This window comes from Schistocerca nitens, chromosome 5, assembly GCF_023898315.1.
Source record: "Schistocerca nitens isolate TAMUIC-IGC-003100 chromosome 5, iqSchNite1.1, whole genome shotgun sequence".
NCBI classification, from domain to species: Eukaryota; Metazoa; Arthropoda; class Insecta; order Orthoptera; family Acrididae; genus Schistocerca; species Schistocerca nitens.
In genome coordinates, this window is record NC_064618.1 from 451,474,764 (window position 1) to 451,500,327 (window position 25,564).

At 39.3% G+C, this 25,564-nt stretch overlaps 1 protein-coding gene across 1 annotated transcript in view; it reads left to right on the forward strand.

Moving 5' to 3' along the window:
* The first annotated feature begins 7,309 nt into the window (after positions 1-7,309).
* The window catches only part of LOC126260522 (uncharacterized), a 78,339-nt gene continuing 60,084 nt past the window's right edge, over positions 7,310-25,564 (forward strand). The window contains exons 1-2 of the mRNA XM_049957854.1: positions 7,310-7,535; positions 10,613-10,761. Of these exons, the coding sequence (XP_049813811.1) occupies positions 7,310-7,535; positions 10,613-10,761 (375 nt within the window). The remainder of the gene's footprint in view (positions 7,536-10,612; positions 10,762-25,564) is intronic.

The following is a 25,564-nucleotide window of genomic DNA, read 5'->3' on the forward strand; positions in this document are numbered from 1 at the left end:
CACAATTTTTTTTTCAGGGTTTATGGACTTTTTTGCCTCATATTTTAGAAGGTTCAAGGCATCTTTCAAGACAATCTAAAAACCTGATTTTCTAAAAATTCTACAATGGTGTTACCCTTGAAACTAATTGAACTATCCAAGCATGCTAGTGACCCAGTAATATGGCCTCAGCTCTTCTAATACAGGCTGTGATGGCATATCTTAGTAATTCAGTTAGTAAGAGCATTTTCCTTGAAAGGAAGGTTCTGTGCAAGAGTCCTAATCTAGCACTGTTTTAATCTGTCAGGAAGTTTCTAAACATTGCACACTCCTCTGCAGAATGAAAGATTAATTTTGGAAGCAAGGAATATTTCACACCAAAAATTCTTAAAATGAACAGATACTTCTGTATCACTATTCTTAAAATCCAAAGCCAGCAACCAGTTATTTGGAAAAGTAATATTGTGTTGCACACTTTGTGTGTCCCAATACCCAGTTATAAACATGATCTTAAAAACACTGAAAAGTGGGGTGTAAGCAAATCAAAGTCAAGTGGAAATTTCTATATGAGTCTTCAGCATTGGCTGGTGATGTAATGTTAATGGCTACTGTCACATCACCTTTGGTATATATTGTCACAGTTTTGTTGTTAGTTGGTGAAGCCAACAAACGCGAAAGAAAAAAATTGGTTGTGTTGACAGATCAATCTGTAGCTTTGTCTGAGGTATAGTTTGGATTGGAAGGTGACAGTTTGGTTGTGAGTTGGTGAAACAAATGAATGTGAAACTAAGTAAATATAATTATGGTGACACACTAATCTGTAGCTTTGCCCAAATTTGTTTGTGCATTGCTGAAACCAACATACGTGATACTAAAAAACCTGACTGTGGTGACAGACTGATCTGTAGCTTAGCCTCTTTGAAGAAATAGCCAATAACATCATGTTAAAGAGGCCATATTGTTTATTGCATTTGTCACGGGTTTCCTATGTCACTGGACAAAGCTGATGACTCATATTGAACATTCCTCTATATCAGCAGATTGTTGTAACCTATTACAAAGATTCAGATTGTTATATTGCAAGAATTATTGGTCTTTGTGAGTCTGTGTCTTGGAAAACCTGTATCCAGTCTGCCACTAGTGCTGTAATTGTTGATTTTCTCTCAGATGTCAAAAATTAATATGTTTAGTTTGACAAAGGAGGTAATTAGTAATTAACATTATTTCAATGTCTCCTTTTTCTTTATGACACTTACGTGGTAAGAATTGAATTGAATTGAACTGAATTTTATTTGATCCTGTAAGATTACATTGTATACAGTAAATGTACATGTAATATAGGACATGTCAAAGTAGTAACATTCATTATCACTTATTTTTCTACCCCTTTAGCTTACATTAACATAATTAATAATGAATAACAATATATACAAATTTAATGGCATAAGTATTCTGCCACACTGTAAAACTCTTTTTCAATGACATAGTCTTTAAGTTTCTTTGTAGAGTCATTGTCAAGTACACTATCTTGCAGGTTTTTAGGCAGACTTCTTAGAAGTCTAATACCAGAGTACCGGGGTCCTTTTTCTAGTATTGCCAGTCAGTGCGGTATGCTCCATACTTCATTCTTTCTTCTTGTATTGTGGGTGTGTACACTAGCATTTGTAATCCAGTCCTCACTACCTTTTGTGATGTACATTATTGTTTTGTATGTATACAGTGATGAAAAAGTTAAGATACCTAACTTCTTGGAACAGTTTCTGCATGTTTCAGAGGTCTTTCTTCTTAAAATGGTCCTTATTGCTTTTTTTTTTTGTCATGTGAACACTCGTTTTGTCTCTTGTTTGTTTGAGTTTCCCCACACAGTCACTCCATAGTGTAAGTATGGTTCGAAAAGTCCATGATACACTGTACACAGAAGATTCTTGTCTGAATACTGTGATAGCTGCATCATTAAGAATATGACAGTGCTCTGTTTCTTACAGACATTATTAATATGTTTTTTTCCATTTTAGTTCATTATCCACAAGAATACCTAAGAATCTAGCAGATTCTTCTTCTTCCAGCCTTGTTCCATCAACTTCTAAATCCATGTCTACAGCTGTCTTCTTGTTTTTAAACACTGCATACATAGTCTTTTTTAGATTTATAACCAGTTCATTTTCCAACTGCCACTGAGCTGTGACATTTGCAGATATGTATGCTCTTCTCTCAAGCTGTTCCATATTTTGGTCATTATTTAGTATTACCATGTCATCAGCATACAATATTTTCTTTTCTTCCTCCTCAACATCTATATCATTAACAAACACATTAAATAACAATGGCCCCATTACTGAACCCTGCAGCACTCCATATTTGATGGGTTTGGTTTCTGATTAATATGAGTACATACTGCTTGTGGTTGCACAAGTATGATTTTATCCATTCACCTGGTTGCCCTCGAATGCAATAGTTGACTAATTTTTGTATCAGCATTTTATGGTCAATAGTGTCAAATGCCTTTGAAAGATCCAGAAACATTGCAGAGACAAATTGTTTTTCATCTAAGGACTGTAAAATGTATTCTGTTAGACTGGCAATTGCTGATTCTGTAGATTTACCCTTTCTGAAACCATGTTGTGAGGTCATGAGAATGTTATGTTTGTCCAAATAATTAACTAATCTGGTAGAAATAAGCATTTCTAGGATTTTTGAGAAACCTGAGTGAAACTGGTCTGTAGTTGTTGGAATCGCCCTTATCCCCTTTCTTGTACACTGTGACCACCTTCGTTATCATCAGTTTTTCTGGAAAGTTTCTATCTCTGAAAGAACAGTTTGCTGTGTTCAGCAGTGGTGTTATTATCTGCTCACTTACCAGCTTCATTACATGATCTGATATTTCATCACCACCAGCTGATTCCTTGGACTTCAGTTTCTGTATAGTTTTCCATAGTTCATCTTCCGTGACTGGTCTTAAGAACATAGTACTTCATGATCTTTTTGGTACCTTATGCTCTTCTGTTTTTGACTATTTCTTTCCAATTTTAAGTTTTCTACTACACTGATATAGTTATTATGCAGTGTGTTTGCTATTTCCATACCATCTGTGACCACTGTGTTGTCTATTTTAATTGACCTAATACCTTCTTCTTTGTTTGAGCCATCTTTTTCCTTTCTTTCAGCATTAATTGCATTCCAAGCTGCCTTTGCCTTGTTTTTTGAGTTCATTATGGTGTTGTCAATTGCTCTTGCTTTTGCTTTTCTTATTGTTTTTCTATACTTCTTTTTCAACATTTTATAGTTTTCAGCTTCGCCCATCTGTCTCAGATCCTGCAGCTTCCTTTGCTGTTCTAGTATTTCACTGGTAATCCACTGTGTTTGATCTTGCAGCCTTTCTTGACTCTTTACTTTGGGAAATGCTACATTAAAATGGTATTTAATTGTTGAAATAAATGCATCATATTTTTCATTTACACTCTGGGCCTGTACGGTTTCATTCTAGGTTTCCTTATTTAACATTGTTCTAAAGATGTAGATATTTTGTTCACTGATGATCCTAATTTCTTTGGTTGTTCGTTTTGGTTCTGATACTGTGTCATTACTTCTGCAAAAGCTGATTAGTTGTCGATGATGATCAGATACTTCTGTCTGAACTACATGTGACTCATAGTTACACATATTAGTAATTATGTTGTCAATAACTGTCTCACTTCATGAAGTCACTCTTGTTGGTGCAGTTATTGTATTTTCATGTTATGCTGTATTAACAATTCTTCAAAATCCTGTCTTATTTTTGTGTCTTTTCCCATGTCAATGTTGAAGTCTCCATATATAATAATACTTCTCTTCATATTCATTCTCAATAAGCTAGCAGTTTTTTTCAGAAAGATGCTAATATTGCCACATGGTGATCTGTACACACAAAACACTCTAAAATCCTCTGTCACTACACCAGTAACTTCAAAGTCTTGTTCTCTAGCTATGAAGGCACGTGAAGACAGAGTGTTGAGTACTGCTTGCTTCTGGGCTGGGTGGTGGTGCGAAGTGGCATCTAAATACCCGTTTGTGTTAGTCGGCTTTCTGTACACTCTGTGACCTAGAGAGGTATCAGATCTTCTGTATACCAACACATCTAGGAACAGGAGACCGACCTCACCCTTCTCCAGCAGAAGTGTGGAACAGTGCCTTTCTATCCAATGATGATGACCGCCAATGGTATCCACAGGAGATGAGCCACCAACACTGCAACTTCTGTATTAGCCTATGACTATGACCCACTAATGGTAGTCACATGTATTTTAATCAATACTATCACTCCTCCAGCACGAACGCGTGAAAACTCCCCCTTTATAAGTGGATGCGACACTCATCCTTGACAGTGTTCTGCCAGTAGTGAACACCAAAAGATCCTGAGGAAGATCCCAGCAGAGGGGTCGAAACATCGAACATTTTAGAAGAAACATGACGCGGCCTAATAACCCAGAAGATTTTAACTTCAAGAAGACCGTAGACATGGTGGTCGAATGGCACCAACAAGTGTTTGCCAGTCACGCCATGCAAGCCATAGTGAAAGAACAAGGAGTGTTTATGTATTCTGTGCTATTTTATAACTTTGACCATTGTAGTGGGAAAAAACGAACAGTTGAAATATTGTTAATTATTGTTTGTTGGAACATGGAGAGGATAAGAAGTCTATTGAAGTTCATAGTGAGAAGAGAAATGGTTATTAAACCAACTCTCTCATAAATGTTATTTAGTTAGTTTCTGGCAGTCATATATCTATGTTCTGCAGAAAATTCTGTTTGGTTTTGAGTCAAATACATCATTAATTGATGAGTCCGGTGACACTAAAGTTTGTATGTGAGATCATCAGACTACAAAGACAAGATTTTTTTTTCCCCGCCTCACACTTCGAAAAACATTGGAACTTGGCCACCTGTGTGAAAGGATAGAAGAAAACAGGAATTTTGAGACGAAAAGGAGATAAGAAGATATTAGGTGTTGTCATAGCAACCGAGCATAACAATTCACGGAATTGATTTCTGCCTAAAAATTCAAATGGTGAAAATTAGTAAATGCAAAAAAAGGAAGACATAAGAAAGTAATAACATTAAAAGAATGGAGAGAAGATCTTGATGTATTAGACTCAGAAGAGATACGCTGAGAACAATTCAACTGAGAAGATCTGGTGTAGGGAGTATACAGCTCTCATACATCATGGGTAAGCAGTTGCTGTCCACTGGTGCTGGCTTGCTTCCACATCCAATCACCAATAGCTATGTGGAAACCAACAACTGATGCCACCAGCACCAGTTGCTGTTCACCGGTGGTGGTTACACATCTGCTCGCTGATGCAGCCTCAACTCTTCACTGGGTGAGCGTAAAACAGAACTTTATTGTTTTAGTACAATTTAGTAAGAACTGTTAAGTGAACAATATTACTGTATTTATTATACTCAGGGTTGATTTTTTTTAAAATGATTACTAGGTCTAAAGCTAGTAAGAATATGGATAACTTAAAACAAATGGAAAAAAAAACTAAAGAACCAGCTATGGCCATCAAAGTTAGTAAAGAGAAGCCAGACTGGTCTGAATTGGTAAATTTAATTAAAGCCCAGAGGGCAGATTCAGCGACTTTAAGAAAGGAACTAAATGTAGCTTCTAATGCTCAGAATGAAACTCTAAAGAAAGAACTAGACTCAGTAAATTCTCAATTAAATTTTCTAAATGCAAAGCAAAGAATTTGGTAGTTTATGCAAAAGCGTTGGGGTTTTAAATACTGAATTTGATGATTTAAATAATAAGGTAGAGGGTTTGAAATTAGAATTAAAGAATGAAGTAACTAACTCCATAAACCCCCATGTAAATCAACTGTTCACTGACTTTAGTCAGAAACAGAATGATCATATCCAGGGTTTGACAAAGAAATTAGAATTTGATATTGAGGAAAGATGTAATATGATTGAATCTGAAATTAATGAAAAGTTAGGATCATTTGAAAATGTATGTATTTTTAAGTTTTATGCTGTAAAGCAGGGATTGCATACTTTAAAAGAATGCATTGATAAGCTAGATAAGTTAATGTCGATTAGTCAATTGCAAATTACAGGTGTCAGTACACAAGTTGTCAGTTCACGAGTAGATAATGTAGCACGAAATTTCAAAGAGAATATATCCAACTTTGATATTATAAATGTATGTAGTTTGGAGCAACCATTTGAACAAATTATAGATCGAAAATTACCAGAGAGTAACCTCCAGAAACGTTTCAACTATTGCTTCTTCCAAACTTAATAATATCAGCAAGGTTATAGATGACTTGTGGAAAGGATTTAAACTTATCCAGGATAGAGAAGAACATAGAACAACTTCACCTAATGTGGTTGTGGGAACACACAGATGAATTGTTGCGTGTGCACAGTACAGGGGCAGCGGCAAAGACTCTAGTGTGCACATAATCATTTACTCTTTGCTTTTTGTTTGTTTTGTCTTAGATGTTCCATGTTAATGTCTGGCTTATTGCTTCAGAATAAAGTTGAACATTAAGAATAGAAATGAGTCTATCATTAATAGGATGGAGCTACATAGTGGCTACAAAGTAGTGACCCCAAAGTCAAAAGAACACGTACGGCAAGAGGCAGAGGAGAAGGACAACGAAGGTACACTACAACATACGCCAAATGCCAGAAGCTCTACAGCATGACCAGTACACCGGCAGGGTACGCTGTGCGGTCAGGTTCGGGAGTTATGGAATGACGTTCGACACCACGGAAAGGATTCAGCGGAGTGGGACAATGATATTACCAGGACAAAATCTGCGGCCGGAACACATATACAAGAGGAGGATTTGCTTGGACAATGCATGAAAGTACGCCCACCACCGTTCCTGGCCGATAAACCGGAACTTTGGTTCTCCATGTTAGAACTGGCATTCATACATAATCGGGTAACTGATGACCGGGAAAAGTTCATGATAACAGCAAACAGTCTGGATGCCATGGCAGTGAAATTGGTTGAAGAGATAATTAGACGGCCACCGGAAACGCAGCAATATACAACATTGAAGGGCTTTTTAATAAGCCGGCTTACTGAACCGCTAGATCAAAGAATCTGCCATGTGTTGTAAGGTGACAGAACTCCCTCTGTATATTGGAGTCATTTGCATGGAATCGTGACGGAAAATGAATTTTCGAACACTACGCTTCATTCCGTTTGGGCAGCACAGCTTCCATCTGCAGTAAGAGCAGCTGTGGCAGCGAATGACGGATACGATATACAAGCACTACTCCAACTCGCCGACAGGGTTCATGCGATGGTTGAACGAACAAATTCTCTCAGTATAGCAAAGATGGAGGCGACGACGGAAGAATACGAAGCAGCGGCGATTAATAAGCAGCGGCACGCTGCTACTGGTACACAACTTCAAAAACTCAAGGAGCTGCTAGAGGGGCTGCAGATGCAGATGGAGGCATTGAGAGCTACCATTTCGGAGGTCCTGCTGACACATAAGGAGGAGATGACGGGAAGGAGCAGTTGTGTTGGTATCATCAATGATTCGGGGAGCAAGCCTCAAAGTGCTTTCTACCACTGGCCGGAGTGGCCAAGCGGTTCTAGGCGCTACAGTTTGGAACCATGCGACCGCTACGGTCGCAGGTTCGTATCCTGCCTCAGGCATGGATGTGTGTGATGTCCTTAGGTTAGTTAGGTTTTGCATTCTACCGTGCAGTCACACTCGCCACGTAAATAACATGGAGACTGTAAGTACAGATGTTTCTTTATTAACGGTATCTCGGTGACTTTATGTTCAGGATGTGACGGCTTCATGTTATTATTTGATAGACACGGGGTCTGATGTCAGCACGTGGCCAAAGGGGAAATGTACTTCCCTCAGTGACAGCACATCGTTTTGCCTCAAGGCTGCAAATAAACAGCCCATAATGACGTATGGCAGTTGTGTCAAAGAAGTGAATTTAGGACCTAGTATTATTTGTCATTGGACTTTTGTCATTGCAGATGTGGCAGAGTGCATATTAGGAGCAGATTTTCTATATGCATTTGGCATTGCGGTGGACATTCGGTTATCGCAACTTAGAAGACGCAAAGAAGTGGCGCATGGTCATGTAGGAATAATCACAGAGAATGTACACGGTTCGGTTGGAGTGACAGAAGTATGCTGACTTAGAGAACCGTCAGCGCAGCCGATAGTCAGGGTGGCCCATCATACAGTTCGCCACATAAACACCGTGCCCGGGCCTCCTGTCTCCCTCAGACCGAGAAGGTTGGCCCCAGACATATTTGCAGACACAAAAGCTGAGTTCAAAGAGATGTTGGAAATGGGAGTGATACGAGGGTCTGATAATGCATGGGCCTTGCCTTTACATTTAGTGCGGAAGAAAGATGGAAGTTGGAGACCTTGTGGTGATTATAGGTTGTTGAATGCCCATACGATACCTGATTGTTATCTGGTTCCTAGCATTCGCGACTTTACAAATAAATTGGCTGGAGCTGAATGTTTCAGTGTAGTTGACTGTAAAAAAGCATACCACCAAATACCAGTGGCTGACAGTGACATACCAAAGACAGCAGTCACTACACCTTTCGGTCTTTTTGAGTTTTTACGCATGCCATTTGGTTTAAAAAATGCTGCACAGACATGGCAACGTTTCATCGATGAGGTGCTGCGAGGGCTATATTTCACTTTCGCCTATTTAGACAATATACTGGTGTTCTCAGCGACAGCAGCCCTCCACGAAGAGCACCTCAGGACAGTTTTCGAGAGTCTACGTACTTATGGTGTAGTGGTAAATGACACCAAATGCAGTTTGCGTAAAGATCAGGTGACTTACCTGGGTCACACAGTCTCAGCAGCTGGCATCCGTCGTTTGGAGGAGAAGGTCAAGGTTATACAGCAGATGCCTCGCCCATTAGATTTGCAACAGTTGCGGAGGTTCCTAGTGTTTTAAATTTTTACCACAGACATCTGCCAGGAGCTGCGGCTTTACAAGCACCACCCACGGAGGCTTTGGCGGGCACGAACACCGGGAAAAATCAGAAGCTACAATGGACAGCAAGCATGCAGTGCACATTCGAGTGGATCAAGGAAAGCCTAAAGCAAGGCGTTTTACTAGCTCACCCAGAGGATGATGCGAAGCTAGCTATTGTTGTTGACGCAAGTCAGGTGGTGATTGGGGCAGCGTTGCATCAGTGGACTGCTGGTCACTGGCAGCCTTTAGGATTCTTCTCCAAGAAACTCACAGATCCACAGTGGAATTGGCGTGTGTATGATTGAGAGCTGCTGGCTGCTTACGAAGCCATAAGGTATTTCCGGCCTTACGTGGAAGCCAGACCATTTACATTGTTTACAGATCACAAACCACTCACTTTTGCATTCTGCAAATGTATGGATACTTTGTCACCTAAACAATTCAGGCAACTGGAATATATAAGCCAGTTCACTACTGATTTATGACATATTAACGGGGCAGAGAATATGGTGGCAGATTACTAGTTGCGGCAATGAAATATTCAGTGAACTATGCTACAATGGCGAGAGAGCAGAAGGATGATGCACAACTGCACGTTTTTCGGCAGAGCACTCCCACCGGTTTGAAGTTAAAAACACTGCATCCAGAAGGTGAGACAATACAGTTATGGTGCAATACCTCACAGGGATGGCCTAGACCTTTTGTGCCGGAGAGTTTGCGCTGGGAAGTATTCGACGGGTTACATGGTTTGGCTCACCCGGGACCCCGATTGAGTGTATAATTAATGACAGAGCATTTTGTGTGGCCAGGAATTGAGAGAGACTGTTGGAAGTGGGCGCAGATGTATCTGGATTGTCAGCAATGTAAAGTGGGACGCCATGTGAAGAAGCCAGTGGGTAAAGTTTACGGGCCAACTGGTCATTTCGAACATGTGCATCTGGATATTGTTGGACCATTGCCAATGTCCGAAGGCTATCGGTATCTATTGACAGCAATTGACAGATTTACGAGGTGGGCAGAAGCAATCCCCATTTCAGACATATCAGCAGAGACAGTCAGTCGGGTGTTCTTGACAACGTGGATAGCACGGTTTGGATGTCCGGTACATTTCACGATGGACCAAGGACGTCAGTTCAAATCCTCCTTGTTCCTGGAGCTGGCAAACATGTGTGAGTTCCGCCGTCACCATACCACAGGTTATCATCTGGAAAGCAACGGCATGGTAGAGCGGTGGCACTGAACACTTAAGGCTGCGTTAATGTGCCATGGCAAGAATTGGTCAGCAGCTTTGCCACTAGTGTTACTAGGCTTACACACTGTTTTCAAACCCAACCTCGGAGCATCTACAGCAGAATTAGTATACGGGGAAACCTTACGCCTACCTGGAGAGTTTTTTCAGAAGAGTACAGGCGAGATGGACCTACCGTACTTGTTAACGAGAGCAAGGGCTCAACTGGTCAAGCTTAAGCCACAACCAGTCACACGGCATGGCGTTAGGCCATTGTTCGTACATCGAGAATTGAGCAACTGCTCGCATGTAATGTTGCAAACCGACGCAGTCAGAACTCCATTGCAGCTACCATATACGGGACCTTTTAAAGTACTACACCGTACGGACCAGGCCATGACTATCCTAGTTTGCGATAAGAGTGTTACTGTGTCAATAGACCAGGTGAAGCCGGTTCACTCACTGTTAGAAGATGTAAGACAAGAAGAGGAGGCGGGCCTGCAGCAAGACGAGGGGCCCCTGCAGGATGCAACGGATAGTAGGACAGCGAGCCAGATGAAGCCACGAGAGGATACGACGATGGAGGAAGTACAGCCGGAAATTTGCACAAGAGCCGGCCAAAGGGTACAAGTTTCTGCACATTCCTGGAGCTCCGCTCTTCAGGGAGGGGGCTGTGTGCAAACACACAGACGAATAGTTGGGTGTGCACAGTACAGGGGCAGCAGCAAAGACTCTAGTGTGCACATAATCATTTACTCTTTGCTTTTTGTTTTTTGTTTTTTTTTGTTATGTGTTCCATGTTAATGTCTGGCTCATTGCTTCAGAATAGAGCTGAACATTAAGAATAGGAATGAGTCTATCATTAATAGAATGGAGCTACGTAGTGGCTACATGGTGTTACCTAGTGATGTGGTGATTGTTTGCAATGGGAAAAATGTCCAAAGAAATGTAAAAAGAAGTATTGGTCTGCACTTGCTCAAGTGAAGTTAATATTAGATCCATTGGATCCGGGTGGAGTCCTCTGTCCCCAGGGACATTAACATTCTTAGTTAACAGGCGGAGTGATGACCGTCAGGTCCCGAGTTGTTTTCAGTGTTTCTTCTGTAATAATTTTCCTAAACCTCTTAAACTATTCTATCATCCAACTCTTAGAGGTACTGGAAAAATCCATACCAGTGAGAATTTGTGATTACATCATCTAAAATTGCTCCTGGTAAGAGATTTTCTTGTTCCAGTCAGTTAGACATCCTGAATTTGCTCGGTTGAAGCACGAGGCAGAAATTTGTACACATGTTGTCTCCAATCTCAGTCATTTGGCACAGCCTTGGGACAGGGTAGATTAGGTGCCTGGTCAGTTCTTATCTCCTTCAGTCATGGGAATACTATTCTCAGACTGAGTGTAATATAGTCAAACCAGCATCTGCCTTTTTTGCTCTACACAAGGTTTCCATCCTCTCTGAGCTGGCCTTAGGACAACTGCATTAATCTTTGACAGATCTACTGCCATAGTTGGGCCAGAGTTCAAATTTATATTTCCTAACTCATATTTGTCTTAATGAATGTAAAGTGCCCTCCGCCACACACCGTTGGGTGGCTTGCAGAGTATAAATGTAGATGTAGTGAAGTGAATATTACGTTAGCAGAACATACAATATAATTAAATAATGATGGTACTATAGCATATGATTTTCTACTTTGTACAATCTATTTTATACCTTTTATGAGATGTGATGCAGATGGGAGAGTTTGTATCAGTTTGAAAGGGGTGGGTATTGTGGATAACAGCATGGTTTATGAGAATACATAAATCATGACTAACACAATACACACACGACACCTTTCAAACAACCGTCACAAACAAGTGTGACTGATTCTTCATCACTTGCCATTTCCATAGGGTTACTAAGATTTCCTTCAGGGACCTCATGGCTGAAGATGGGAATGTCCATTCCTCCGGCGAGGTAGGGCTCCTGGGGAAGGGGAATGGGAATGATTTCCTGTCTTTGGGGCTATCTTCTTTTTCTTCTTCTATCTTAACAACCATTTCTATTTATTTCCTTTCTTACTTCTCATTTGAGGATCTATCTATTTTTTCCCTCTTTTCTGTATTCACATACTTCTATTGCAGAAGTCCTTCCTACGTTCCATGGTTTCTAATAACCTACATCTTATCTTTCGATAAGAAGGCAGAAGAATGAGACTACATGAACACATGTCCACATACGTGCAAAAAGAGATGGATATACAAACAATGAAGTAACAGATTAGAAAGATGTGAGAACTGCCAACTGCCAAGTGTTGTAGGGGGAAAGATATGTGTACATCAGGAAACATGCACACATTGTTTTTATTATTATGACGGTTCTACATTGCTTATTAATATAAAAAGATCTATGAGCTATGATAATTATACATCAGGCATACATAAGAATGAAGTATGAGTAATGAAAGAGAACATAAACCAAAGAAGTGTAAGATAGTGGGACTCATATAGCCTAAGTAAACATGTTACCTACTGAATAGTATATAGACATGGAATCTATTAAGAGTACAGAAGTTGAAAAGTAGAGGAGGACTCCAGGGATTATATGAAGTATTAAGAAGCAAATGCAAAGTGTAGAATAGATTTTCTATTTTTACCAGAAAATATTTAATTATAGTTTACATAGGAATGTATACTGGGGGTAATGAACCATGAGGCCTACTCAGAAAGAACAAGGGGGGTGTACCTGGCATTTCCTTAGGGACTCACATCTAGTGAGTACGTGGCTGGTGACCATAGGGCTGCGAGCTGAGTCCTGGCATTGCTTCAACTTACTTATGCAAGGCTCCTCACTTTTAAATTTCCTACCTGGCCACCCTCGGCCAACTCTTGTTCTTTTCTGACCCTGATGCTATTAGGTTTTGAGGGCTAGGGATCTTTCATTTTCCCACCTATACTTCTCATGCAGTTTCTGACCTGGAGTGGGTGGCTGTGAAAGGCACCTGTATCCCATGTTAGGGGTGGCCTCCAGAACTGCAGAAGGCAATGGAATACCACCACAGATTATCTTCCCTGCATACATCAGTCTCCATTTTATGCACAATACTGGCTTCCTCTAATGTTAAATCAGTATCCGGAGGTGAAATAGTCTCCCATTCAGATCTCTGGCGGGGGGGGGGGGGGGGGGGGGGGGGGGGGGACTTGAAAGGAGGCAAAAAATCAAAATGAGAATTGGTACCTGGAATGTTAGAACGCTGCTACAAGCAGGAAAACTAGAAAACCTTAAAAGAGAGATGGAAAAGAATCATATGGACCTCGTAGGAGTTGCTGAGGTAAGATGGTATGGATGTGGAGAGTTACAGTCAGGTGAATATGTATTGTACTACTCAGGAGGAGAAGTAAAATGAATGAATGGAGTAGGAACGATTATGACAAAAGAATTGGGTAAATGTTTGGAATATGTGGACTATGCAAATGACTGGGTTATTGCTGTAAGGCTGAAAGTAGCACAAAAAGATTAACTGATTGTCCAGGTGCATATGCCAACTTCAGAGCAAGATGACCACATTGTAGAGGAAACATACAATGTAATAGAGAGAATAATGGATGAAAACAAAAAAGCTGCAAAATAGTAATGGGAGACTGGAACATCATTGTGGGAAAAGGGAAAGAGGGAAACATGGTAGGCAGTCATGGTCTTGGAAATAGAAGTGATAGAGGTGAATAGCTAATTGACTTCTGCAGGGAAAGGCAGCTGATAGTGACAAATACAGGATTCAAGAACCACAAGAGGGGGCTCTACACTTGGAAATACCAGGGGATAAATACAGAAACCAAATTGATTTTATACTGGTAGAAGAAAGATACAGCAATGGAATCAAGCAGGTGCACACATTACTAGGTGCAGATAATAACAGTAACCACAACTTACTTATGGCAGAAATAGAAATAAGAATGAAAAAACTGAAGAAGGCAACCATGGTGAAGAAGTGGTATCTAGAGAAGATAAGATACAACAAAGAACAAATTACAGAAATGCTGTCATGTGAGTTTCTAAGCACATTATGAGACAAAGAGCCTCCTGATAATGCCAGCGAGTACTGGAATATGCTGAAAGAAGGGATCATTAAAGCAGGACAGCAAAATATAGGATATGTAAAAGGGAAAAGGGCAAAAAAACCGTGGGTCACACAAGAAATGATTTCCAAGATGGAGGAGAGAAGAAAATTTAAAAACAAGAACACTGAAGATGCAAGAAAGATGTACCGAAGGTTAAATAATGAACTGCAAAGAGAAACAGAGCAGGCTAGGAAAAAATGGCTAAAAGAGGAATGTGATGTAATTGAAGAACTGGACAGGAAGGGAAGATGTGACTTACAATACAACAGAGTAGGAAGTGCTGCTATGGAAATTTTGAGTAAAGATGAAGAGGTAGTGTTCAAAGATCATGACGATGTTCTCCAGAGATGGGAAGAATATCTAAAAGATCTATATGACACAGATCACAAACCAGAAACTCTGGAACCTGAATCACTCAACAGTGTAATCTTGGTGAGGAGTAGTTTGGATTTAGATGGAATATGGGCACCAGAGACGCAATAGGGCTCCTACGAATCTTGGGAGAAAGGTTTATTGAGAAAGGAAGAGACCTATATATGTGCTTCATCAATCTAGAAAAGGCATTTGACAATGCAGCTTGGGACACGCTGGCGACTATAATGAGGGAAAAGAGAGTGGACTGGAAAACCAGAAGACTTGTTAACTCATTATATCTTAATCAGAAAGCCTCAGTTAAAGTGAGAGGAGAAAGTACAAACTGGATTGGACTAGGAAAAGGAGTAAGACAGGGATGCTGTCTATCACCTACCCTTCTCAACCTCTACGTGGAAAATATGATTGACCAATGCTCATTAGATGACAAAGGACTAGAAATTGGAGGAAGAAGAGTAGGGTGTTTGAGGTTTGCTGATGACATGGTTCTTCTTGCCACAGGGGAAAAAGAATTACAGGATTTAGTGAACACCATTGAAGCTAAGGGAAAAATTATGGAATGAAAATTAACACAAAGAAGACAAAAGTATTGACACTAGGAGGAAATAAAGAAATAAAAATTATGCTGAATGGAGAAATATTAGAATAAGTGCAAAATTTTAAGTATCTTGGAAGCAGGATAGACACCAACTGGAAGTGCAGCACAGAAATTAAAACAAGGATAGCAATGGCAAAAGAGGCATTTTATAAGAAAAGGAGAATTTTCTGCAGCAGTCTGGACAGAGAACTCAAGAAAATACTCATAAAATGTCTTGTATGGGGTGTTCTTCTGTACGGCACTGAATCATGGTCTTTGAGGAATAAAGACAGAAAAGCTGGAGGCTTTTGAGATGTGGACATGGCGGAGGATGGAAAGAATAAGTTGGATGGACACAGTAAAAAATGAAGAGGTACTGAGAAGAGTGGGAGAGAAAAGACAGTTACTAGATGTAATAAAAAGAAGAAAAATAAATTGGATTGGGCATATATTAAGAAAGAATGATGGTCTGATAAAAACAGTTTTAGAAGGGAAAAGGAAGTGAGGAAGGAAGAGATTTCAGATACTGGATGACGTAATGGACAGTACAACGTAAAGCAGCCCTAAGAAGGAAGCAATGGATTTGCAGAAAATGGAGAGGCAAAGGACCTGCTAACTGATGATGATGGCCCGCTATCTGCTAAATATATAGGGCAGGTATACCTACATGCAGATAGGACAACCTGTGGCCTGAAAAATAGGAATGTTTTATAAAGGGGTGTATCTACCAGAATGTAAAGAGAAAGTGCAGAGATACGGTCTACCCACAAGTAAGGTATAGGTACTGATCCTAGAAGGAGGGGACAGTATCATGACAGAAGTCACACATTTTATAGGGATTATTCTGGTAAGTTTGAATTATATACACAACGAGCATTATTACGTGCTATGACAGTTTACAAGTGGCAAAAGGAACACTTTCATGGTACCCAGAGTTCCTCCGAAGTACATAAAATATTATAAAGAATACATACTTAGGAAAGGGAGTATTAAAGATGAAAACAGAAAATAGATTTCTCAAGTGTCACAAACACCTGTAGTTTACAATTGAAAAAAAAAAAAAAATACTAGTCATAATACTACATAAAAATACGTAAAAATACTAGTCAGGCTTACTGGATCACTAATGAGTACTCAAGTTTAGTTATTAAAGAATCATTCAGCTGAAGAATGTGCTTAAAAAAAGAAGAAAAAGAAAAGAAAGAAAGAAAGAAGAAGAATACTGTTGGTGTGAAAAAGGTATATGGAAACCCATGAAATAAAGAAGGTATAATGTTAAAATGTGAATTGTTGTTATGTATGATATTAATGTACAAGATGATTATGTATATAAATATCGCGTGTCCAATCGGAGGGGGGGGGGGGGGGGGCGATATGTAGTGCTTCGAAAATTAAAGCGTAAATTCTAGAATCACTCAGCCTTCTACCAATATTTTAAATAAAAGTGTGAGAGAGCCTATCTATTATGAGTTGCCTGTCAGTGTGTGCAGGTCTGAAGTGTGTAATAAGAAGACTGTAGACATTGCGGTCGAACGGCACTGACAAGTGTTTTTTAGTTGCGCCATGGAAGCCGTAGTGAAAGAACAAGGAGTGTTTATATATTCTGTACTGTTTTATAACATTGACTATTGCAGTGGAAAAAAAGAACAGTTGAAATATTGTTAATTAATGTTTGATTTGGACATAGAGAGGATAAGATGTGTGTTCAGATTCAGAATGAGAATGGACTTGGGTCTTAAGCCAACCTTTTCTTATGTGTAAATGAACTCTGTTTTTAACCTTTGGACATGCGAAGAGACTTACTTGATAGTGTTTGTTTATGTGGAGAATGAATTTCATAAAAGTTTGATGTTCAAATATACATTGTGAAATGAACCAAAAGAAACTGCATATGTCTCCTTATTTTTATAAGTATAAAGAGTCTTGAGAAATTCCTATTCCTAGCAGATATACTTCAGAGAAGAAGAGAAAAGGAGTTTGCAGCAGCAAGCTAACCAGCACTTCACCACTTAAGTCATCCAAAGCGTTAGAGAACTCCTCGACAGAATAGAAGGAGTGAACCATGAGGAAACTCTTCGGTTTTGATTTGAAAGTGCATGGATTACTGCTAAGAGATTTGAATTATAGTGGTAGCTTATTGAAAATGGATGCAGCAGTATACTGCACACCTTTCTGCACAAGAGTTAAGGAAGTCTGATCCAAATACAGGTTTGATTTCTGCCAAGTATTAACTGAGTGAAAGCTGGTTATTCTTGGGAATAAGCTAATATTGTTAACAATAAATAACAGTAAGCAATATATAAAACAAAGATGCTGTGACTTACCCAACGGGAAAGCGCTGGTAGATAGACACAATAAAAAACACACAAACAAAGACTGAAATTTGTGTGTGTGTTTGTGTGTTTTTTATTGTGTTGATCTAACAATACTTTCCCTTTTGGTATGTCACAGCATCTTTGTTTTTTATATATATATATTATTATTATTATTCTGGATTTACAATGTGAGTACATTTTTCCAGCACCTATTCTAGATTACAGTAAGTCACTAATTATTGTTCTCCACTCTTCTCTATTTGTCCATAAATCTTCAGGAATGTTGTTCTTCCTCATTGCTGACTGAACTCCCTGTATCAGGTGGTCATCCCCTTTTTCTTCTTCCAATTGGTACCCAGTCGATTATGCATTTTGGTAGCCTTTCCTGTTCCATTCGTCTGATGTGTCCATACCATTTAAGTTGTTTGTGCTTGATGAAATCAATAATTGAATTTTTACATTTCATCTTGTCTCTGATTACTTCATTTCTTATTCTTTCTCGTCTTGATATTCTTGCTGAACGTCTCCAGAAATCCATTTCTGTGGCTAATAATTTTGATTTCAGTTGCCATTTTGTTGTCCACACTTCTGAACCATATGTAATAATGCTCCTAACTATTGTTTTAAAAATCCTTATTTTGTTATCAGTTGTTATGTGTTTGTCCCAGAGAATTCCATTCAATAAAGAGATTGTCGTCTTTCCAGAATTTATTCTTGATCTAATTTCTTTGTCCTGTTTCCCATCATTTGTAATTTTCACACCTAAATATTTATATTCCTCAGTAGCTGTTATTGTTCCCATCCCTTCTTCTAATATTAAGTCTCCATTCACTCCACCAATTACCATGTACTTTGTTTTATTCATGTTTAACCTCCTCAGATCCTCTACCCTCTAAATTTAATTTTGCTAAAAAAAATTGCGTTTTATTTGATGTTATGGTTGATATTAGCAAGGAAACATGTTCTTTAAAAAATTTTTTGATTGGTTTTTTGAGAATCTGATGTGTCATATACGACACACTGGTACTGAAGGCAGACAATTATGGAATGAATGTATGTGACTCCGTATATTATAATATAGATTTATTTGGCAAATTTAATAAAGGATCAAATTTCATTGTACAATATCAAAGTGTTAATATTTTTAAATTACATTATTTTAACATCCGCTGATTTTTCTTGGCGAGTTCAGACCGTGTGAAAATATCGAAAACAATTTCTGCCCTTCATGAGGCACAAATGAATCTTGCATTCTGTGCAGAAAACTCGTGCTCTTACACTTTTACATCCTGGTCGTCTACAACGATGAGTCTTTTCATCGTTCGTGACCTCTGGCATGTGAATAGCACTGCTCTTTCGTTTAGCATCACTCTGAATTGGTGCTGGAAGACTTTTTCTTTTCAAGGAGCTGGAAGCAGTATCCACTTCTTTATCTCCATCTGTAGATTCGTCATTAATATCAGGTATATAATTTCCTGAATGGATAAGCCACTCTGATACCTCAATTTTAAATTGTAGGTAGTCCATCATATTTTTCCTCCTTTTCTTCAGTGCATTACAGTCTCTCCTGTACTCTATCCATGCTGCAGCACAAGCAAAATCAAAGAGATGCAGGATAATTCGCACTGTTCACTTTCTTGTTCTTGTACTTTGTCTGTAAACAGCAATGATACGATCCAGCATGTCAACCCCACCCATATTTTCATAATATTTTTCGATAGCAAGAGGCCTGCTGATATTTACGTATTGTTTGTCTTGCTTTGACCAACGCCTGCACCGTCCTAGAGGCAATTTTCCTTCTGCAGATGAGGCAACAATTACAGATTTGTTGTCATACCATTTAATAATGGCAATTTATCCATCACCACGAACAGACTGATCAACTGCACCCCGACCTGCCTTTTTCATTTCTGCATCCGACTGAAGATCGTTCGCTCTTGGAACTTTACAAGACTGTATTGTACCTGTAGCCTGACAGCCTCTGTCTGAGTGTAGACAGTCTAGGAGCTCAACTGACGTAAAGTATCGGTCCATATAAATTATAGACCCTTCAGGTAGCGTAGTTGCCAGTCTCATTACTACCTTTCCGCCAATGTTCAAGTAATCATAGCCTTCCAGTATACTGTCACCTTTCCCTTCATACATGAAAAAGTCAAGTGGTAATCCATCTGGAGATGTGGAAACGAAATTCTTGAGGCCACACGGATTAGGCTTTCCACAACTGTATTGCCGCATCGTTGTCTTGCCCCAGAAAGGAATCATCTGTTCATCAATGGACACCTCCTGTGTCCTAGGATTTTGTAAACAGCCTGCTCTGACGGTGTTTAGCAAAGGACAAATTTTCCGATAATTATCTTTTGCTCTCACATCACTAGCCACATCATTGTCTGTAACTAGTTTCAGTGCACTTCTGATTGCAAAAAGCCGCTTCCTTGACATTTTCCCTGCTACATCAGTCATTCTCGTCCCGAAAGCCCAATACATATTTAATCTGGGGTAGCCAAGGCGTGACATCTTGATTGAGATGCCAAAAAACGTCATAATCTCTTGAGGAGTTGTATTTAGTGATTTCCCTGTGCGTGAAAAAGATGACTGATTGCTACAGGATGACAACAGCTCAAAAACACAATAAGGAATATATTTAAGAAAATATTCTCTTGTCTCACAGTGTTTCCCCTGCCAAACAGTTTCTACAAATGCTGGTGCAGGTGGTAATGGCTCAAAGACGTCTGTATGGCGCCAAGGGGGGACATTTCTGGATTTCTGTCTGCAAAACTGATCAGTCACAGTATCTGAGACAACTTCACACGAATCGTCATCACTTTCCACTTCTGGTGCTAAAACAGTATCTTCATTGCAGTCTTCATCACTGGATAAACATTCAAGTTCTGAGATGTCTCCATCGAACTCCAGAGGTCTCTCCAACTCTTCAAGGATCTGTGCATCTGACACTGAAGAAGTCAAGAAAGTTTTAATTACTTTAAATGAAACAAAAACCCGTAATTATAATTACAGCGACATGTATTCTAGTGTACACAGAAATACACATCCAGTTCCAATGTGTCCTATCCGACACACGTGTACAAAGCCTTTTGTAGTACAGTGAAAAATATTATTTCGTGGTTTTAAAATGCTCACATACCGAGCATTAGTATTTGCGTCAAACATTATGCACGTTAAGGTAACACAAAATGTAAATAACTTTACAAAGATGGGTACTTACAATATCTCGACATCATTTTGTCCGCCTTTTCACGCATGCACTCAGGAAACAAAGCTCACACTCGTCACTTTACGCTCCAGACCGCTAAAACTCACAGGAATCCATGCTGAAATCTCGCAGACGTCTGGGAAACTACTTAGACATGTGTCTCTGGCGTTACATCGGAGCTGTGGCTATAAAAAGTTCACCAATTTGGTGTGTCGTATACGACACGTGGGATCTGAGGAGGTTACATTTAGACCTGATTTTTTATATTCTTGAATCAATTTTCTGGTCATATACTCTATGTCCTCATAGTCTTGGGCTATAATCAGTTGGTCATCTGCAAATTGTAACGAGTATATTGTTCTATCATTTATTGGTATTTCCATAGCGTGACATTTTTTCTTCCAATTCTGTAAAGTTACTTCTGTATATATTTTATACAATGTAGGTGAGATGCTACATCCTTGACGTAATCCTTTTGTGACTTGGAATCCATGTGATAGATATTTATCAATTTTTATTTTTGAAATAGAATTTTTATATAAATTTTGAATTGCTTTAATTATTCTTGGATTTATTCCTATTGATATTAAAGCTTTCCATAAACTGGATAAAGGCACACTATCATAGGCTTTTTCTATATCTATGAATACTAAATGTATAGGTTGTGCCCGAACCATTTTTTTTTTCAATAATTTGTTGTAGGCAAAAGATATGATCAATTGTTGATCTTCCAGCTCTAAAACCTGCTTGTTCTTCAGCCTCCTTTTCTTTGTATTCTTGTTCTAACAAATATTTAATATAATCTACTGAAGGTATTGGTCACTGTTATTCCCCTATAATTTTTACACTCATCTTTCGCCCCTTTTTTATGTATCACTGAAATATATCCTACTTTCAAATCATTTGGGACATCTTCCCCATTTAAACATCTTTCAAAAAGGTTTCTTAACAATTCCATTGATTTCTTTGTTCCTAATTTTAATAATTCTGCAGGAATACCTCCAATGCCTGTAGCCCTTCCATTCTTTAAAGATTTTATTGCAGCTTTTACTGTCTCTATTTCCATATATTTTATATATATATATATTTTTCCCATGTGGAATGTTTCTATATATATATCACTTTCGTTTGGTAAGTCACATCATCTTTTTATATAAACATTCCACGTAGGAAAAATATATCTAAAAACAAAGTGATGTGACTTACCAAATGAAAGTGCTGGCAGGTCGACAGACACACAAACAAACACAAACATACACACAAAATTCAAGCTTTCGCAACAAACTGTTGCCTCATCAAGAAAGAGGGAAGGAGAGGGAAAGACGAAAAGATGTGGGTTTTAAGGGAGAGGGTAAGGAGTCATTCCAATCCCGGGAGCGGAAAGACTTACCTTAGGGGGAAAAAAGGACGGGTATACACTCGCACACACACACATATCCATCCACACATATACAGACACAAGCAGACATATTTAAAGACAAAGAGTTTGGGCAGAGATGTCAATCGAGGCAGAAGTGCAGAGGCAAAGATGTTGTTGAATGACAGGTGAGGTGTGAGTGGCGGCAACTTGAAATTAGCGGAGATTGAGGCCTGGTGGATAACGGGAAGAGAGGATATATTGAAGAGCAAGTTCCCATCTCCGGAGTTCGGATAGGTTGGTGTTAGTGGGAAGTATCCAGATAACCCGGACGGTGTAACACTGTGCCAAGATGTGCTGGCCGTGCACCAAGGCATGTTTAGCCACAGGGTGATCCTCATTACCAACAAACACTGTCTGCCTGTGTCCATTCATGCGAATGGACAGTTTGTTGCTGGTCATTCCCACATAGAATGCGTCACAGTGTAGGCAGGTCAGTTGGTAGATCACGTGGGTGCTTTCACACGTGGCTCTGCCTTTGATCGTGTACACCTTCCGAGTTACAGGACTGGAGTAGGTGGTGGTGGGAGGGTGCATGGGACAGGTTTTACACCGGGGGCAGTTACAAGGGTAGGAGCCAGAGGGTAGGGAAGGTGGTTTGGGGATTTCATAGGGATGAACTAAGAGGTTACGAAGGTTAGGTGGACGGCGGAAAGACACTCTTGGTGGAGTGGGGAGGATTTCATGAAGGATGGATCTCATTTCAGGGCAGGATTTGAGGAAGTCGTATCCCTGCTGGAGAGCCACATTCAGAATCTGATCCAGTCCCGGAAAGTATCCTGTCACAAGTGGGGCACTTTTGTGGTTCTTCTGTAGGAGGTTCTGGGTTTGAGAGGATGAGGAAGTGGCTATGGTTATTTGTTTCTCTACCAGGTCGGGAGGGTAGTTGCGGGATGCGAAAGCTGTTGTCAGGTTGTTGGTGTAATGCTTCAGGGATTCCGGACTGGAGCAGATTCATTTGCCACGAAGACCTAGGCTGTAGGGAAGGGACCGTTTGATGTGGAATGGGTGGCAGCTGTCGTAATGGAGGTACTGTTGCTTGTTGGTGGGTTTGATGTGGACGGACGTGTGAAGCTGGCCATTGGACAGGTGGAGGTCAACATCAAGGAAAGTGGCATGGGATTTGGAGTAGGATCAGGACCAGGACCTCAACTCCTTTGGTTCCATCAGATTCACCTGGTCAGACATATTGAAAATATATTGAAAATATGTCTGCTTGTGTCTGTATATGTGTGGATGGATATGTGTGTGTGTGCGAGTGTATACCCGTCCTTTTTTCCCCCTAAGGTAAGTCTTTCCGCTCCCGGGATTGGAATGACTCCTTACCCTCTCCCTTAAAACCCACATCCTTTCGTCTTTCCCTCTCCTTCCCTCTTTCCTGGTGAGGCAACAGTTTGTTGCGAAAGCTTGAATTTTGTGTGTATGTTTGTGTGTCTATCGACGTGCCAGCGCTTTCGTTTGGTAAGTCACATCATCTTTGTTTTTAGATATATTTTTCCCACGTGGAATGTTTCCCTCTCTCTCTCTCTCTCTCTCTCTCTCTCTCTCTATATATATATATATATATATATATATATATATATATTTTTTTTTTTTTTTTTTTTTTTTGAGAGGCCAGTGTCAAAATACCCATACTCATCAACAGGCAGGGGTCAACAAGAGTTTCAAGAAATTACACCACTTATTGCCCGAACCCCGTGTTTATGAGCCAAAAATATCCTTTCAGAATGGGAAGAGTTACTCCAAAATATAATAACATATGTCATAAGTGAATGAAAATAAGCAAAGTAGACTAATTTTTGTGTTCAATGATCATTCACTTCAGATACCATTCAAATAGTAAAAATGGCAGTATTAAGTCTTTGAACAAGATCCTGAACGTGGGCTTTCCATGACAGTTTACTATCTTTCCAAACACACAGAAATTTGAACTGTTAAGTTTCACTAATCATATGCCCATTCTGCAAAATTAAAACGTCAGGTTTTGTTGAATAGTGTGTTAGAAACTGTAAAAACTGAGTCTTATTGTGACTTAGCGTTAGTTTATTTTCTGCAAGCCATGAACTTGTGTCATGAACTGCACTATTTGAAACTGAGTCAATGTTTCACACAGCATCCTTTACTACCAAGCTAGTGTCATCAGCAAAAAGAAATATTTTAGAGTTACCTTTACCTGTAATACTAGAGGGCATATCCCTGGGGCAGCCCCCACTTGGCCATACCCCATTCAGACCCCACATCACAGCCATTCTGAACACTGTGAATAATAATCTTTTGCTGTCTGTTGCTAAAGTAAGAGGTGAACCAATTGTCAACTACTCCCCCTATTCCATAATGGTCCAACTTCTGGAGCAATGTTTTGTGATCAACACAATCAAATGCCTTAGTTCAATCAAAAAATATGCCTCGCATTCGAAACCTGTTGTTTAACCCATCCAGTACATCACAGAGAAAAGAGAATATAGCATTTTCAGTTGTTAAACGACTTCTAAAGCCGAACTGTACATTTGATATAAGATAGTCTGATATAAAATGATCAATTGTCCTTACATACACAGCCTTTTCAATTACTTTAGCAAACACTGATGGCATAGAAATAGGTCTAAAATTCTCTCTTTTTATAAAGCTGCTTTACTACTGAGTACTTTAATCGTTCAGGAAACTGACTATTTCTGAAGGAAAAATTACAAATATGGCTAAATACAGGGCTAACATGTGCAACAAAGTACTTTAATATTATGCTAGGCACTCCATCATATCCATGAGAGTCCTTAGTCTTCAGTTATTTAATTATTGACTCAATCTCCCCCTTGTCTGTATCACAGAGGAGCATTTCAGACATCAATCACAGAAATGCATCTGCCAAGAGTGTTATATTATTCCCTATAGAAACTAAATTTTCGTTTAATTCACCAGCAATGCTCAGAAAATGATTGTTAAATACTGTACATATATCTGATTTATCAATAACAGAAATATTTTTACTACAAACTGACTTTACATCATTGACCTTGTGCTGATGACCTGACACTTCCTTCACAACTGACCATATGGTTTTAATTTTATCCTGTGAATTAGCTATTATATTTGCATACCACATACTCTTTGCCTTCCTAATAACATTTTTAAGCACCTTACAGCACTGTTTGTAATGGGCTACTGTAGCTTGATTGTGACTACTTCTAACATTTTGATATAATTCCAGCTTTGTTCTACATGACATCCTTATCCCACTAGTCAGCCACCCAGGTTGCCTTTTACTGCTAGTATCCCATTTAGAAGATTCTAATGGAAAGCAACTCTCAAGGAGCATGAGAGATGTGTTAATGAAAGCATTATATTTGGCATCTATGTTATCGGTACTGTAAACATCCTGCCACTCCTTTTTCTTGTACCG